We start from the raw sequence: 17525 nt of genomic DNA, 5'->3' as shown, positions 1-17525 counted from the left end.
TGTCCTCTTCCCGACAATATCAAACGTGACTGTTCAGTAAAACTTCTACATCTGAACTGGGTCTAATGAAAATGCAGTGAAAGATTACCAGGGTAAGAACTTCATTCCTAGTTACTAAAAAAACCAGACTAAGAGATTCACTGGCAGAACTAGACTCTTTGGGCCTCTTTTGACAAATTTCCATCCCTTCAGCCTTATCGCATTGCCATTCACATGACCAGGATACAAGTGGGCTATATCCTCTAAAAGCTTACTTCAAGATCAGGTATTTCCTAGATCAACTTATAACTGTCCCCCATCACAGGGAAAACAAAACAAAACAAAAAAAACAACAAAACAAAAGCTACTATTCTTACTTTGAAAACTCCCGGTGAATCTTTTGGAAATTATGTATTGTGAATACTGCAGGCAGATTATTTATAACAGACTTCATACCACTGGTATTGCTACTGTTGGCCTCGTTGAGGGGAAGTCACTTTAGACACAAGAGATATGTGCTGCAGAAGCAGGGCTGGAACTAAATGACTCAAAATATATGGAGTCTAATGATTCTGTTTCAAAAACAAGGGTAGGGCGTCCTACATAACAACAGGTAAAATAGAATAACAGGGACACCGACAGTCTTGGCTTTGTTTTTAGTGCGTGAAGGTGGCTGCTGTAATCTAAGACAAATACATAAAATACAGGTTGTTCCTTTAAACTGGCGAGGAAAAATAATCAGGTTGGGGTGTGGAGGTCTCAAACCAGTTTTAGTGGGAGCTTTGCCAATGTTGTAAGAGCAGTATATTATGTAAGGGTGGTACCCTCCTCTCAAATCAAAAATACAACTGGAAAAATCAGCGTGTGCAAAAACATGTGTAACTTGGGCAGGGGAAAAGAGGAAGGAGAACTAAGAGCACCCTGGTAGGGCACAGAAAAACACTATGGTCCATATAAGCATTACTTATTTTTAGAGGGATGTGGGATGTGGCACTCACACAGGCTCAGACCACCAGAACTGCTCCCCTATAAAGACATTAGCATTACCCTGCCAACCTGAGCTGGGATGTGGAGCCCTTACAACCACCACTAGAGAATTATGACAAGAAACACCTCCAACAACTCCTAACCCTAGTTAAGATTCATAAACGGAACCCTCCGCAGCTGTTGAGATTCATCTCCTGCTTTTGTCTGGAGCTCTGGGGTGAGGATCACTGTGGGGAGCACAGACCCTGGCAGACACACGTGCTGACTGTGCAGCTGTCTCTGGAGGCACGCTCCAAGGACCCGGCCTGCCTCTTCGGAATGAGGTGTGCAGACACATTTTTTTCAGATTCAAAGTTGCATGAGAGCTACCATACAAAGCTGAGATGGCACACATGCCACCCGATGATGTGCCTGTTCTTTTCGTCAAGAGGCAGTCAGGAAACAGCAGCATGAGTATTTCATCCCGAACTGTGAGGTCTTCCTAAATCTGGATCATTGCTTTCCAGATCTGTGACAAGAGGCAATGATGTTTTTCCACTGAGGATATGAATTCTAGTAAGATTTATTTCTAAGCCCTCCAGTAGGTAACCATCTCCCCTGCTCAGGTAACTAAACAGTAAGATCCACAATTTTTATTAGCAATTAAAGGATGGAAGAGCAAGAGGACGTATCAAATCCCAGACTTCTGCTGAGGACGTACCTGCCTTGTGGGTGACTCCCCTCACTGCTGCTAACCATGCTCTACCCAGCAGTAAATGCCTATTCTCAGACACATTAATTTCACAGCCTACACAACATTCTCAGTCAGGGCATGCTAATATTATGACTTGATACTACACAGGATATTTTTGTAGCACTTGATGTATCGAGTGTCTTGCAGTTTTGGTATTTTATTCATTTGACAGCCCTACAGAGTAGTAGGATAAACTCGTGCTATGAAGAAGGTCTAAAGAAAAGCAAAAGTCATTTCCTAAATATCTGGAAGCTAGGGCAGAACATGACTCAAACTGGTGTTGATCAGTGATCCTTCCTAAAGCACAATACTCAGAGCTTTCATTACAAAACTCTCACAGTATCTAATAAATGACACTTTCAATCAAAGTCATACAAGACTCTGAAAACAGCTACTGTCCCAACTACTGATGCTCTCTGAATAAAAACTCCTACACTTACGCTAATGAAGTAGGATTAAAATAAACAGCTCTGAGTTCAAGCATCAAAAAAGGCAAAAACCACCTCTCATAGGGCAAAGCATACTAGAAAGTCTCTACAGTCCAACTTGGAAAAGAGAGCATGGGCCTGTGGACAGGGTGCTTCATCCACAGCTCTGCTAGAGTCCTGTAGCATAAACCCTCTTGTGTGCTCATGCCTTACTTATTTGTATGACAAAACAGTCTTTCTTTTATAAACTTATTACTCTGCCAGTGCAGAGAAAAAATTAGATTAAATAGCTAACTACCATGGAAAATAGTAGTTTTCCTAACTGCAGGGATTTTTACTCATGCCTATATATATATATATAAATATATATGTGAGATGGTTCCTTCATAGGGAAAAACTGTTTTCCCCAATTCCTGCATGTCTGTATTCCTGGTTCTAGAGCTGACATCCTTTGTCAGCAAAGGCAAAGAATTTGGGAACAAACTAAGAGCAAACGGTCAGCGGGAAAGACATTGTGCATCACCTGTCTCATTTTCAGAACAGATATGGCTCCAAATAAGACACCAGCTGAGTGAGAATGCTAAATGAGCTGAGGAAAAGAAATTGTTCTTCCTGCTTAGTCACCAGCACCAATTCCTTGACATTCAATTCTGTTTCCCCTTAAGCCTCAGACACCCTCATTTCACACAGTATTGTCCACGGAATGACAATTGTTCCCAACACACAGGACCATTATCTAATTTCTAAAAGCACCTGAGCAATCCTTGGAGTTGCAACCTTCACTTTGGAGTGCCATAACAGTTAATTCTATGTACTAAAGCCTACTTCTCTAGTAACAAACAGACAGAGAGATGATGTTTGTGTAACAACTTTTATTAGGTTTCAAAAATCACAAGCCCACCTCCCTGCAGCTCAGGGGGTAGCCGTGTGATGAAGAGTGTTTTTCTGTGAGAGGAGAAACAGATGGGGGGATGTAACAAACCAGATGCCAAGACCTACTAGCTCAACTCTGTAGCAAGTCAGGAAAGTTTGTGGGAGAATAAAAGGACGTCTACAGCATACCAGACACCATGCCCTTTGCTTTGGCATGACAGCAGGCAAGACAGGAAGTCTGCCCTGGTTGTATTTTAAACAGGTTTTCGTATCTCCTTTCTAGGAGTCTGTTTTAGGATTGATTAATGTGTTTTTTTCAACATGGCCTTTCACTGGCTTGTATATAAGGGAATGATAAGTGACTTTTAGAAAAATACAAATGCAGCCCAATTTAGTGTAACAATTACCCCACGGCTCAGCAGTCAATGGCTAACTCCACTGTGTGAGTGTCAGGTGATCTTATTTTTTGGTAATTACATGCCCTTAACACCAGGTTTGGGATCTCTCTGCAGAGATCCTGTCTCCCAGACAACAGCCCAAGTGCATGAATGCTTACTGCAATTCCCTTTGTATTGCTCTACTGCTAAACAGCCAAAGACACTACTCTACAGTTCTCTCTCTGTTGTTAATTCACCGTAGCTTCAGTCTCTTTATGGATTTTTGAGAGATAACATTGAGCAAAGAGCAGTGCTTTGAGCTTCCTTTTCAAGTCCAACAATTAACACAAACATTACCCTTCCCTTGGACCTATTACCATGCCACAAGTGTTTTGAAATACAGGCTAGAGCCACAACAAACACATTTCTCCAAAGCCTACAGGATGAGACAAGAGTATATGACTGAACATTTAATTTAGCCTGCAGACAGCTTTCCTGTGTTTGTTTATGCCAAAATCAAATCTAAATAGCTCCATAAACCAAGCAAGCATTATTGCAATTTTACAGATGAGGAGTGCACAGAAGCAATGAGAAGTGACTCTTAATTTGAGTGCTCAGATTACCTAGCAAAAGTATCAGATTTAATGTCCTTCCATGCACGAAGGCTGTCTGCGTACTTGCACATAAACAAGTTGGGAAACTTCCCTTGCTGGCAGATGAAGTTAACTAGGATAAAGCCCAACAGAAACAAAACAACTAAAAAGGAAGCAGTCCAGCTCTTAATGGCAAAAGCAAAACAAACATCTATTGTTACATCTTAATACAGCCACATCTGCCTTTTGCTATGTAGTTCCTGCCTGCTTTCATAACCCAACACTTACTTAAAACACTGCCCTGTAACACAGTAATGTTAAGTAACACACGGCACTTTTCCCAGCGGAAAAACCTTTCAGCAACGGATAAATGAAGGCATTGGAGCACCCTCTCGCGGCAGGCTGGAAACAAGTGTTCGGCATGAGCAGCTGCAATCGATCCTTTTACCTTGTTAGCTGAAAATTATTTACAAGTATGAGCTGAAGGCCGTGAGTGCCCAGGCTCCGGAGGCACGGCAGCACCGGTGCCCTCTCCAGCTGGGCACGCAGGGTGCGGAGCCCGCTGGCCTCCCCAGCACAACAAGGTGGGCTTTGTGCGGAGAGCGGCAGCTGCACGAAGCGGAAAGGCAGCCGAGAGAGGCTCCTCATGGCCAAGGGCTGCCCCTGCCCAGGAACAAAGCCCGCCTGGCATGCACAGCCTCAGCGCAGCTGAGCAGCAGCTGATGCACAGCAGAAAGCAGCCCAGTAATCAGCACCTGGGGACACCATTCCCTCAGGTGAGACACGGCCAGACCAGCACCTGGGGACACCATTCCCTCAGGTGGGACACAGCCAGCACCTGGGGACACCATTCCCTCAGGTGGGACACAGCCAGACCAGCACCTGGGGACACCATTCCCTCAGGTGGGACACAGCCAGACCAGCACCTGGGGACACCATTCCCTCAGGTGGGACACAGCCAGCACCTGGGGACACCATTCCCTCAGGTGGGACACAGCCAGCACCTGAGCCCCCACAGCCTGCAGTTATTATGTTGCCTTGAGCATTCCACGTGCCACAGCCCCACAGGGAGTGTAAGAGCAGGGCTGAGTCCCTACCTGGGGTGGAGCAGGCACTGGGAGCCCAGCTGGGCATTATTCCAGAGCCAGGCTGCACCTAGGAGCAGTTCTAGGCTTTGCCACCAACCACTCGATGAGAAAAAGGTGCTTTATTTAGCAGAAATGCTTACATGGCACACAGAAAAGTCACTGCACCTCTGCTGTCACGGTGCAAGCTTGTGTGTGGATGGAAAGACACCTACCTAGAGTCCTGTTCAAATTTAGCTTAACCCTTTGACAACAAGGTAGATGGAAGCTATACAGACATAGTCACACCAAAATAAGAATTCGAATTTCTGCACAAGACTACAGACCACCTCAGCTTTGACAGATGTAAGCCCTGTGGCCTATTTCACCCTTTCAAAGCACATCTGTATTTTTAACTGAGTGCAAGAATTACCACACAAACAATGAGTCTGATTTAGAGGACAGTGCCTTCTTTACATATATTTTACCCCTAAAGAATTCAAATGTATTTATTTGTGATGACCTAGAAGTGAGAACATTCTCTAACTAAATGGATGTAACAAGGGTTAAAAACCTGCTAGATTTCTGTCTCACAGGATAGATAGCTATGGCAGGCCAGGCCACTCCAGTCATCATCTGTGCACATACTGAGTTTGCAAATCAATCCCAAGGCATGTAATGCACCTCTGTAAGAAAAAAAAAAATATGAAAAATAGGCTTGATGTTCTTCTGTAGTTTGATATCAGAATCCAATTTATTAGATTAGTAAAAAAAAAAAAAAAAATCCTAGTTTCTTCTAACATGAAAAATCAGCTCCTTCCCCATATCTATGTTACAAACCTTATATCCACAGGGGTTTTTAAGATCTTGAATTTTTAAAAAAGACTAAATATAACTTGAAACACCAGCACTACAAAACACTACCATTTTCCTATTTATTCTAAGGATCTTCTGTAGATAAAGCCTTTTTAATCTCATAAAGTAGCTCTGCTTTCTCTGTTTGTTCTTGGGATTAAAAATAAAAACAAACCAAAAAACCCAACATAAATCAAAATTATGTAAACCCAACAAACATAACCCCAAACAATGAGCATACAATTGATGACTAGTGAAAGAGTATTTTGCTGTGCTTCACTGAGTAATTAGGCCAGAGCACAGGTTTCACACTGGTATTGATTACATGAGCTCTGTTCATCCCTCCCCAAGCTTAGGCATCTCCCTGCCTCAGAAAGAGATAACAAAACCTCCCCAAACCCCCCTCATCTTCCGAGGCAGGAGAGAGCACAGGAATCCTCTGGGGCCTGCAGAGAGGTGGCTCTCACTATTTAGATATGTTACTGCCACAAATGATAAAGCTCATTAGGCGTACTCGATGCCCATCCAAGTCAGTGAAAAGCAGGTTTGAAAACAAACCAAAATTGAGTGATACCATCACAAAATGATCAAAGAAATCACTTTCAGAGCACCTGTTCAAGGTCTCACCTCTGCCCCAGCCTTTATGCCTTGATCAGGTTGCCACTGTGAGAGCAACTTTACCAAAACCCCACTTATTAAAATCAACAATATTCCAAAGAGCACACACAGGACACTCAGCAACTTACAGTTCAAGTTTTTAAAACTTGCTATTTTAACTTTAGTATCTAGGAACTGAGCCTGAGAGCTGCCACCTATTAGACTGAAATTTTTTTGTCAGTTTATAGGTGAAGAAACTTAATTTACAAGAGAAAATGAACCACAAATCAGCTCTCAGACAATGGATGCTGGTTTTTTTTTTCACTTGTGCTGAAGGGAATGGTGAACACAGAAAAAGTCTTACAATTCAAACCTGTCTTTTAAGAAAAAACTGCATTAAACACAAGCATTAAGTCTATGTTTATGCAAACCAGCTCAGGCCTGTTATAACCTTGAGTTCTGCTGCACCCAGTGACCTAATGGAGGAAGGAAGCTATGTCACTGTTCAGAACATCTTCAAGGTTATTCAGATTTCTTAGAGTCCATTTCCTTCTTCCTAGATGACCCAATTTGTATCAGTTTTTAAAGGATTTGCATAAACAGGCTTTTTTACTGCTAAACAGTCACTATACTTTCATTAATTGGCCAGTTTTGACAGATTGCTGGGTGGGAAACAACACTTTAAAATTTCTTCTTTTTAAAACCCTTCAAGGGTAATCTAAATAATCTTTCCAGCTTCCTTCTATTATTAAGCAATTTTCAGAAATACCAGTGTAGCTGTACCTTGTCTCTACTTCTGCTCTTGGCTTTCCTAAGCAGCAACACAAAATTGATATTCTCATCAGCCCTGCAGCCTCCCACGGGGTTTTGAATAGCAGCAGCAGAACTGAACAGTCTTGTTAACTCTGTGACACTGCTGGTTAGCAAAACCAACCCTGTGCAGCAAAGGCTTGGAAATAATCTCGACAAACTGAGCTGACCCTGCAAGCTAAGGAAGGCCTCATTGTATCAATTTACACTCCAGTTTGGGTTTGAAGGGCTACCTTTACAATGCAGGGGCTATGAAATTAGAACGTACAAATATTTTGGGGTTTTGTCTTAGAAAACAGATCTGTGCTCCACAGACACCTTTTAGAGCCCTGATATTCAGGGTTAATGTGGAGGTAATACCAATCTACTTGGAAATGACAACATTTAAACAAGGTCCTACCCCAGGCCATGTTGGAGCATACACAGATTTGTGATGGGGGAATGTCTCTTCACTTTGCAATTCCTGTATGTTTTGGTGTGTTTACTGAGGCACACTACTCTCTGCAGCTAACTTTTGGAAAAAATATGAGTCTAATTGAACACAGAATCTGAAAAACAGGAACACTTCATGATCTATGCTACATGCTACAATATGTATAATATTAATATAATTTAGCCACTATTCACACAATTCTTTCAATCAGAAACATGCTGATACCTGTTGCCAAATTAGCCATGGTGCTGATCTTAGCTGAGATGACAACAAATAGGAATAGCCAAGACATGCCTGATGCTTTGTTGTTGGGATTATCATAAGAGAAACAAAGGAGAAGTGGACAGGGTCACAAATCCAGAATGTTCTCATCCTCTTATCCTGTAATTCAATTGCTAATTTGACCCAAAGCAGCAGGAGATGGTTCCTATGTTTTTGCCATATATAGCTTATAACAAGAAGCTACTTCCATTTCACTTCAACAGTAAATGATAAAAACAAGAAAACACCAAACAAACCAGGAAAGAGACCAAAATCCAACCCAGTAGCATTATAAATTAAAGGATGAGGCATGCTGTCCTACAGAGAAATGAGTGTTCCTTCATTTAACGGCTACTTTTCTTACATAATTGTAGTCCCAATTCTTACATCACTATTGTCATAGAAAACTTCCAAATTAATGTAAGTGAAGCTCCAATTTCATTAATACACGTAGTTATTTTTAATTGAAGTATTTCAGTAATATTAAGATCCTAAGGACAAGGAAGAGGAAGGGAATTTCTTGAAAATGTGAGTCTTAAAAGAAGTATGTTTAACTGACCTCTAAAGAGCACCAGAAGATTGAAATAAAACTAACTTAATTTTTAGTGAAGTATTTCTGTACATCTTTGTCTGCCCCTCAAAAAAGGCAAAGTTATTTTAGGGCTGTTTTTTTTTTTTAATTCCTCTGCTGAATTAGCTGGTACTGAAAGCCACCTATTAAGAAGTTCATTTATACCCAGCTGCAGACAAGCAGTCATACAGGGAGATGCACATGTCTCTACAGAGAGCCCTCAAAGCACAGGCAACTTCCGAAGCAGATACGGGTAATACAACTAAGCTTTGTTGTTGTGGTTTACAGCGTTACCAACAGGAAGCCTCAATGGTTTTGTAAGTGTCGCTTATTCTAGAGAGAATAATCTCTATGGGTAATACCAAGATCAGCCTTTAAAATAAAGTATTTCGTAACCACAAAGCCAGAGAAATGTGAAGGATGATGCAGTAACGGTGAGAAAACCATGACCTCAGACCCAGCAAGTCAATGCTGTTACCCCACAGCACAAGCTTTTCCTTCCTGCTGTGGGGACGCAAAGAGGCGGCTAGTGGCCCAAACAACTACGAGAAACATTTCTTTACCGATAAATACTGCTCTGAATGCTGTTAAGAAGGAAACTCTCTGCCTACATTGCAGAATCACCTGCAAAGCCAGTCCTGGGGCCATATGCATGACAAGCCTTGCCTCACTCGTAATTACACGCTGTTGAAAGCACTGCTAACGGTTTGGCAAACAGCGATTTGGGAGATCAGGCTGGAAACAGAATGCACGTGAGGCTTTGGTCTGTGGTCATCCAGGCCTGGCTTTCTGAAACATAACCAGGTGAAACCGAGCTCTGCAAGTCACCAAGCAAAACCCAACTGTATTACTTCTAACAACTTCCACGTGCATCCGAACTGGAGTAAGTACGAACTGCTCTTTCTTGGTTTGTATTTGCTGGATTTTGATCGTTTCTTAAGACTGTAAATTAGTCAGCTGTCAGCAGCACTTAGAAGGCAGTTTATGGATAGTAAGTATCCTGGAAACATTAAGTTGTGACAACTAAGAGAAATGAGCTAGAATAAATCATGCTAACGATCGTCTGGCTTTAGCCATAAAACAAAGACCTAGAAAGTACAGTTTGACTTCAGCAAGGACTGGCCTGCTTTAGGAACAAACAAACATGATATATGCTGAAGTGGGTCACCGAGCAGGTCACTCCTCCTGAACGCCAGAGAAAACATGATTTCAAGCTTACTGTCCCAGAATCCGTAATCAGTACCAGCCATAAAACACTCCTGAAGCCAACCAAGATGCTAGAGCATCTCCAGGAGATAGTCCAAGTCTCCCCACTCTAATTATGTTGATCCTGCTAGATTAAAAAAAGACGGTTTAAGCCACTTGTAACAATTTGCTTGTGTGTCCACGTTCATTTCCCAATGATTTGTTCACTTGGCCATGTCCTTAATTCCAAAAAAAAATCCCACAATTTTTTTTCGCAAAACATTGCACTTGCAAGCAATAGCAAGTTTGTGAAATATTGCTAGAACAACTTGTACCACACCATCTGCTACATGGGGAGAACTGAGAAGTTGGAGATACGTCTGGGCTTTGAAATTTGATTTTTAAGTCAGTTCTGAGTAAAACCTTTTGAAGTAACTTCATTTCAGTCTTACCTTCTTGAGACTGTGTTCCCTGACTATGTGAAAAGAATTAGATCAGTAGTCAGTATTATATTGTCCCTTCCATCGAGCTGGTAGTCTCCTCTCATTTGCAAAATTCATTATGCAAAAATCCCAGCTTAACACAAGGTATAAAAATCAGTATTTAATGCAGTGAATCTGCAGGAATAATTTAGGTATGATGGAAAAGGATGCAACAGAGAACATGTCTATAAATTCATGTTCTACATGGGATGTTCCTCTAGACACTCAGCTGAACTATCCTTTATTCCCCAAATAATTAGTTAAGAGTTATTTATACATTGTGGTCCCACAAGATTTCTGATTTACAGTACAAAAAGCCACGCACTGAATACAGTGATTATATTCCATCTGCATGGGGCATTTACTGACAGGAAAGTCTGTGGGCAAGTAGCTCTGGCCCGAGCTTGCTGCATTTCACTGGGATGAAAAATAAAGAACATTTTAGGCAGCCCACAAAGTGCAGTTGTTAAACTGACCCTATTTTCTCTCCTTCTTTCCATTTTACTGCATCCAGCCCTTCAGTTTCACTGAATTTCAAAGGGACAGTGTTATTTATGCTTCTTCCTATTTTAGAATGTTTTTATCATGTGTCATAGCACTCTGACTGCCTTAGGGGAGCTTTAATGATAATTTTATTTTTAAAAGTATAGGCTTATCTTGCCTGACCTTGATGCACATAGTAAAAGGTTGCTAAACTCCTCCTCTAGAAAACAAAACAGGGAACAAATGTCCTGCGCCTGCTGGATCAAAAGCTCAAGTGTGGCAGAGCCTTCCACTACCCCAAAATATATCACCAAGGCAACTGTAGCAGTATTGCAAACAGGTATTGCAAAGGCTTCCCAGCCAGGATTTAAATAATCTGATTTTCCTGCAGTATGTGCTCTACAACACTCAGCAAGTCTTTTTGGAGATGAAAAGCATGCTAACACCATTCCAAAGAGTATCTTGGTACAGTAGGCTGTTATCAGTGCTCTTCTGAAAGAAAATTAGAAGTGCCTCTGTTCAAAGGTCATACAAGGAGCCGAGTAGAGTTTGTGCAACTTGGAACTTGTTGGTTGTTGTTGCTTGTGCCCCTTTCCTCAAACAAATCTCTGAAAGGATCAGGAGATAACCCACTTCCCTCTTCTCTCCCCTGTTCCTCCTCTGGAAGGGAATGATCACCCTGGAATGGCACCAAGTACTTCTTGTGTTTTCTGGTTGCACTGATCCGTAAGAATTTGACTGTAACTACCGCTCACTGCAGCTCTTGCCTCTCAAGTTGTTGTCCCTGGGGTACTGGCGAATTCCAATGGAGCACACGTGGGAACACCAGCATTTGAACAATCCTTGTGTTCACACTCATCCTTTATACTACACTAACAGCAACCAACATGCTTATGATCCACTGCCTGCTTTTAGAAGTCACTGACTACATGCCAGGGATGCTCACAACGGGGCGTTTTGGAGGGCTAATTGCAGAAGACTGCAAATTCCGCTATTATCTTTTTGCATCCTGGAGAACTCTGCTCCACAACTAATGGATCACACCAGTGTATCAGCTTGCTTAAGACTTCTCTGCTCAACGTCACAGCAGTGCTCACAGAACTCAATACCACAGTGAGCTGAAAGCCCCAGCAGTCTGGGTGTCTGCTCTCATGGTGGAATAGTGGGGTCCCACGATACAGATCTCCTTGTTCTTTCCATAAAACAGAAAACATCTTCAAATTCCTTGCTTGTTCCAAAAGTACATCCTGACGTAGTGCTTCTCCTGTAGAGCTTCTGCCACAGAAACTTGGTTTTTGTGCGAACAAAGCATGGGACAAACCGGCTCTACTCAATCTCTGGATTTTTCAAGGACATTTATGGTTCAAGTTAGCTGGGTGAAAATGTTTGTCTCAGATTTCTGGTAGCTTAGCGAAAAGGGTTTTACACTTCATCGATTTGACTCAAACTGCTCTTCAAAATCCTGCAGCAAAATGGGTCTGAGGCCAAAAACATTGTTTATTTCCACTCTTTTCATAAAAAATACAGAAGAAGCAACCCCTCAAAATTAACTTTGGCATGAGTACTCAGCAAGGTTTGCTGCTGGCAAAATGTGGTAGGAAAGCTGCCAACACGAGGTAGGGATTTATACCTGCAAGGCTCTCACACAGTCAACAGGCTGTCTTCTTCACATCCATGACTGCATCAAGGAAAGCCAAGGAAGGGAGATAATCCAGCCTCATCCTGTGACTGGCTGGTTTAGCCACTAGTGCAAGAGTGCTAACCCACAATCCTGTGCTTTTGCCATCACTTTTCATACACTGTGAATACATGTCCCAGAAACAGGACGGAAGGTCGAGCTCAGAAAGAAATTACTAGAAAAGAGGAATCTGGATCAAGTAATACCACCAGCAACCAGAGCATCTCAGTAGCAGAAGCATATGACTCACTTAAAGAAAACTTGGCTTGCTGCTGGCTAAGTAAAACAGGAGAGCAAGGTCATTAAATGAAAAATAAGAATACAAGTTGATGGTAAAAAATCCCCTTGGACAAGGAGAGTCGGGATCACAGGAAACAGTTTCTCTGACAAAGGAAGTGAATTCCAGATTCAGGAACACTACACACATTTTAGTTTTTGCCCAAGACAAGTATTTTAAAAGGTACCCAACTTTTACCAGCATTTGCTACAGATTATTAATACTGACTTGTTCACTCATTCCTACTAAAATGTGAATGGAATTGGGGAACAATTTAACACAGCTGAGGCATTTACCAAGACGGAAGAGGAGTTTGAAGCCTGCTCTGAAACTCTCAAAAACTGGGTTGCCAAAAAGTCCCACCCTTTCTACATAATCTAACAATAAAAAGCTGTATCTTGTTTTTAAGACACGCCCTCCTTTACAGTCTGCAAAGAAAATAACAGAAACAAGACCCTAAGTAAAGCTACATCCATTACCTTACCACTGAAAGAGATAACCTAAGCAATAGAAACAGTAGAGAAATTATTTTGAAAGATGCCATCGCTCTTATCCCAGAGCAATGTTCTTTTTATGTGGCACTGAACAGTTTTATTCAGTGCGTTGGCCTTCCAGGCTCATTCTTGTTTCTAGTTCTATGGAAGACAGAGCAGAAGGGCTGGCAGGGCATAGAATTTGTCTTCTTGGTCTGCGTGCATGCTTCAGAAAGCTTTTCCTCTCCATTTCCCTGCCACTACATGTAAATAATTCTCCCTACCTTCTACCTCTGAAATTTAGTACAGTGGGGGGAGGAGCTAGAAGGATTTGTTCAGGATGCTGAACTAAATTACTACCAAAACATGCAGCAATAACGAAAAGAAGCACTTGAGTCAGTGTCAACTGTGTTGTTGGGAAGTCACTACACATTCCCACATGCTGTACTGCACTTCCCACAAACGTCCTTGCTGTCCTTGCCTTGTGAGAGCAGGAACCAAAGAGTCATCTTGGTACCAAAACATGAAAACACATTTTGACGTTAGCAGGAGTGTACGTAGCAGTCTCTACAGCATTCTTGCTCTGCTACTAAAGACTTAGACACACCCCACTGAAAGAAGTGGGGTATGTGCATAACTTCTGAGATCTCCCTAACACTGTGAATGTGCAGTCTATGATAGGAATGTTTAAGCCAAAGTGCCTTTTAACATACAAAAATACAGAGCAAAACGTGAAGGTGCAATAAAATAATTCTTAGTTTTAATTTTGGGTCAGGAACTCAGCAAGCATGTTTTGGTTTGGTTTTAAAGCTGATACTGCTCCCTGAACTCAAAAGCTGTGATAATGCTGAGAATTTTAAGAACCAAATTTAGTGTTGTGCTCTTATTTTGATAGATACTTACATGTCAGCATCACATCACAGCAGGTGATATTTGCTTTTAGACTGCTGGTTGCACGTTCCCTAATCTTTTTGCCTGAGCTCATTCTATTGAGCAAAAGAAAATGTGTGTTGTCAGAAGCAGCCTTGCTTTACAAACACTGTCATCTCTCTCTCCACCTAAAGCCAAGCCAGTCAAGCTCTCCAGATGTGATTCAGGTCTTTAGGATTTGAGATGCATCCGCACATCTACTTTCAACATGCTTGTCAAGGCAGACACGTTTCAGTTGATTTTACCTGCCAAAACTTGGCAACATCTTAACATGATGCACGAATAGGTACAAAAACAAAAAAAAGAAACATAGTTACAAAAGGGAGATTTGAAGCTGTGGGGGGTCCTTCTAAGAGAGGTTATAGAAACATGTACGTGAAACATTTCCGGTATCGGTTTACAGCAATAAGAATAGAAGTGGACAGGCAAAAACTTCATCTGAGAATCAGATGGCAGCTCTAATTCCCCCTTCAAAACCAAATTGTTTGCTCTGTCAGCAGCTATACAGAGTCTCACAGATTTAGAACAGCAAGTCACAAACGCCTCGGCAGTCAGACAAGGCACATGTTACCTTTACCTTTGTAAACAAAACCAGAGCTCGGAATCGCCGCGGTGACAGCGACCGAACCCCGCAAGTCCTGATCGCCGGCGGTGCCACCTCGCTCCAGCTGCGGCTGGCGGGCGGTCCCGATCCCCAACTCCAGCGGGCGGGGGGGGGAAAAGCTCCTCCGAGGGCGAGCATCCCCCGGGACGTGGCGGCCGGGGCGAGCATCCCCCGGGCCGTGGCCGCCCCGCTCCTCCCGTCTGCCCCTCCCCTCCCCCAGTAAACCCACCACAACAAAAGAGGGAGGGGAGGAAGGCCGATCGCGCCCCTTTCCCCTCGCCCCGGCCGCTCACCGTGTTGGGTGAAGACATTGAATCCTCCCTCTGCGGAGCGCCCCGCCGCCTCCCGCCGGCGGCCCGCCGGCCTGGCCGCGCTGCTCCCCCGCAGTCCCCGCGGCTGCTGCTGCTGCTGCGGCGGCGGCTGGTGCTGGAGCCCCGCGCCCGGCTCCCCGACGCGGCCCACCTGCTGCCCCATGGCGGGCCGCGCTCACATCCCGCCGCTCCGCCGCTGCCGGCCCGGCAGGCGCGTCCCGGCCCTCCCGCGGCCGGTCCCGGCGGCTCCCGCGGAGCTCCGGGCTGCGGCTCACGGGCTCGCCCCCGCAGCCCCCGCCGCCATCTTAAACCACAGAGCGCCGGCGGAGCGGGGACGGAGCGGCTCCCGCAGCCGCCTCCGGTCCGCCCAGGGAGGGGAGGGAGCGAGGGAGGAAAGGAGGGAGCGAGGGAGGGAGGCTGGGATAGAGGGAGGGCGGGCGGCCGCCCCGCCGGGGCACGCCGAATCTCAGAGCTGTTTGGGTGGATCACCCAAAGGGAGGATCACCTCGAGCAGGTGACAGGAACGCGTACAGGCGGGTTTGGAATGTCTCCAAAGAGGGACACTCCATGGCTTCCCTGGGTAGCCTGTTCCAGTGCTCTGCCACCCTCAATGGAAAGAAGTTCTTACTCATGCTGAGGTCGAATTTCTTGTGTTTTAGTTTATGGCCATTGCTCCTCCTCCTGTCTCTGGGCACCACAGAAAAGAGTCTGGCACCATCCTGCTGGCACTGCCACGCGCGGGCACACCAGTGGGCACGGGCACACGAGGCAATGCGCACGGACATGGGCTGAGGGGCAAGAGCCCACCCGGGTGACTCACCAGATCACGCCCCAGGAGAGGCCTCCCATCTTGGCCACGAGTGGCAGTCCAGGAGAATCACGGATTATCCTGACTTGGAAGGGACCCATCGAGTCCATCTCTCGGCCCTGCACAGGACAGCCTTGAGAACCCCACTGTATGCCTGAGAATGTTCTCCAAATACTTCGTGAACGCTGTTAAGCCATGGCCATGGCCTCAAGGCTGCCCCAGTCCAAGCAACACTCTCCCTGTAGGCTACAGCCGGGCTGGTTTTCCTACAAACCCGAGCAGGTGCGAACAAGCCAGGGCCATGTGCCCGGCTGTGGAAGGGAGAGGCCGTGGGCTTGTCCCAAGCCATGCACAAGGAAGTTGTTGCAGCCAGGTGAGGGTCAGCCCCTTCCCCCCAGCAACCAGGGACAGGGCGAGAAGTCACAGTCTTAAAGCTGTGCCAAGGGAAGGTTAGGTTGGACATTAGGATGAATTTCTTCACAGAAAGGATGATTAGATATCAGAATGGACTGCCCATGGAGGTGGTGGAGTCACTGTCTGGAGGTGTTTAAGGAAAGGCTGGATATGGCACTCACCATAGTCTGTCTGACATGGTGGTGTCAGGTCACAGGTTGAAATCGATCATCTCAGGCGTCTTTTAATTCCAAATTGGTTCTGTGATCTCCGTGGGTTACCAGGCTCCAGGTTGACTCCTTGGGCTCCCGCTAGGACCTGTTGTCCTGGCCAAGGGCATGGAGGAGGAGGAAAGCACTGCTGTGTGATAACACCAGGAGTGGTTGGCAGCAGCATCTTGTTGTAGGGCGGCTGAACATACACTCAATTCTGTAACTAATTAGAAAACCATTTTCTTTCACCTTCTGTAATATTAGCATAAGGCACTCCAATTCAAAGCAGAAGGCAGGAGGTTTTGTCCTGAAAGATAATGGTGCTTGTCACAGTTTAGAGGACCTGGGCAGCTGGAAGTATTTCTCTCTCCGTGCTAGCAACTATTTCAGCAATGTCTTGGTAATGCTGCTTCATCCTGGATGAGCCACAATGCCACTCCCCTCAGATGCCTTTACCACTGAGAACTGATGTGACAGTGACAAATTGGCTTGGTAACACTCAGAGCCGACCAGCTTCCAACCTCTGTGTCGCTGTCCTGTGGTGGGAAGGTGAGGAGACATCCCTCTCAGAGCTTTGTGAAAGCCAGCTTTCAGTGACAGGAATTCTAGGCTCACGTTCTACCTTCCCAGGGTCACAAGGTGCTGTCCATACTGGTGCATGTACTCAAACTGTGCCCTGCTGCAATAATAATTCTGCCTAAAATGGGGATGGCTCATCCCACTGGACTGATGTGTAGTCTGACACAGGCTGGATGGAGTAAATGGGAATGAGGAGCACACAGAGCCAGAAATGCCTTCACTCACTAAATTAATGGACTAAGAACATTGGGGAGATCAGGAATTATAAACAGACCTGCTAATAACACACAACAAAACAGTTCTTAAAATAGCGCTGGGAACATCCAGGGTGCAGCATGGGGTACGTGGTGCCAAGTCCGGGACCTTGTACAGACATGGTTATGTGGATGTGAGCAGAGGGTGTTCCTGCAGAATGGACAGTCTCGGGCAGAACCAGCCCATGGTAAACTCTGCAGTGGAGCTATTTCCTGGTCTCGTTCCAGCTAGAATTTGCAGGATTTGGCATTTATAAATGGTTTGCCTTGTAAACAAAATAAATGTTCTCTGGAG

General features: G+C 44.6%; 1 protein-coding gene across 1 annotated transcript in view; it reads right to left on the bottom strand.

Annotated features, from left to right (window-relative positions):
* Positions 1 to 15199, bottom strand: part of ABL2 (ABL proto-oncogene 2, non-receptor tyrosine kinase) — a 45914-nt gene extending 30715 nt beyond the window's left edge. The window contains exon 1 of the mRNA XM_082287642.1: positions 14967 to 15199. Within this exon, the coding sequence (XP_082143768.1) occupies positions 14967 to 15147 (181 nt within the window). The 5' untranslated portion in view covers positions 15148 to 15199. The remainder of the gene's footprint in view (positions 1 to 14966) is intronic.
* Between the last annotated feature and the right edge of the window lie 2326 nt (positions 15200 to 17525).

Source organism: Coloeus monedula, assembly GCF_965178545.1.
Source record: "Coloeus monedula genome assembly, chromosome: 9".
In the NCBI taxonomy this organism is placed as follows: Eukaryota; Metazoa; Chordata; class Aves; order Passeriformes; family Corvidae; genus Coloeus; species Coloeus monedula.
This window is presented reverse-complemented; position numbering and strand designations above follow the sequence as displayed.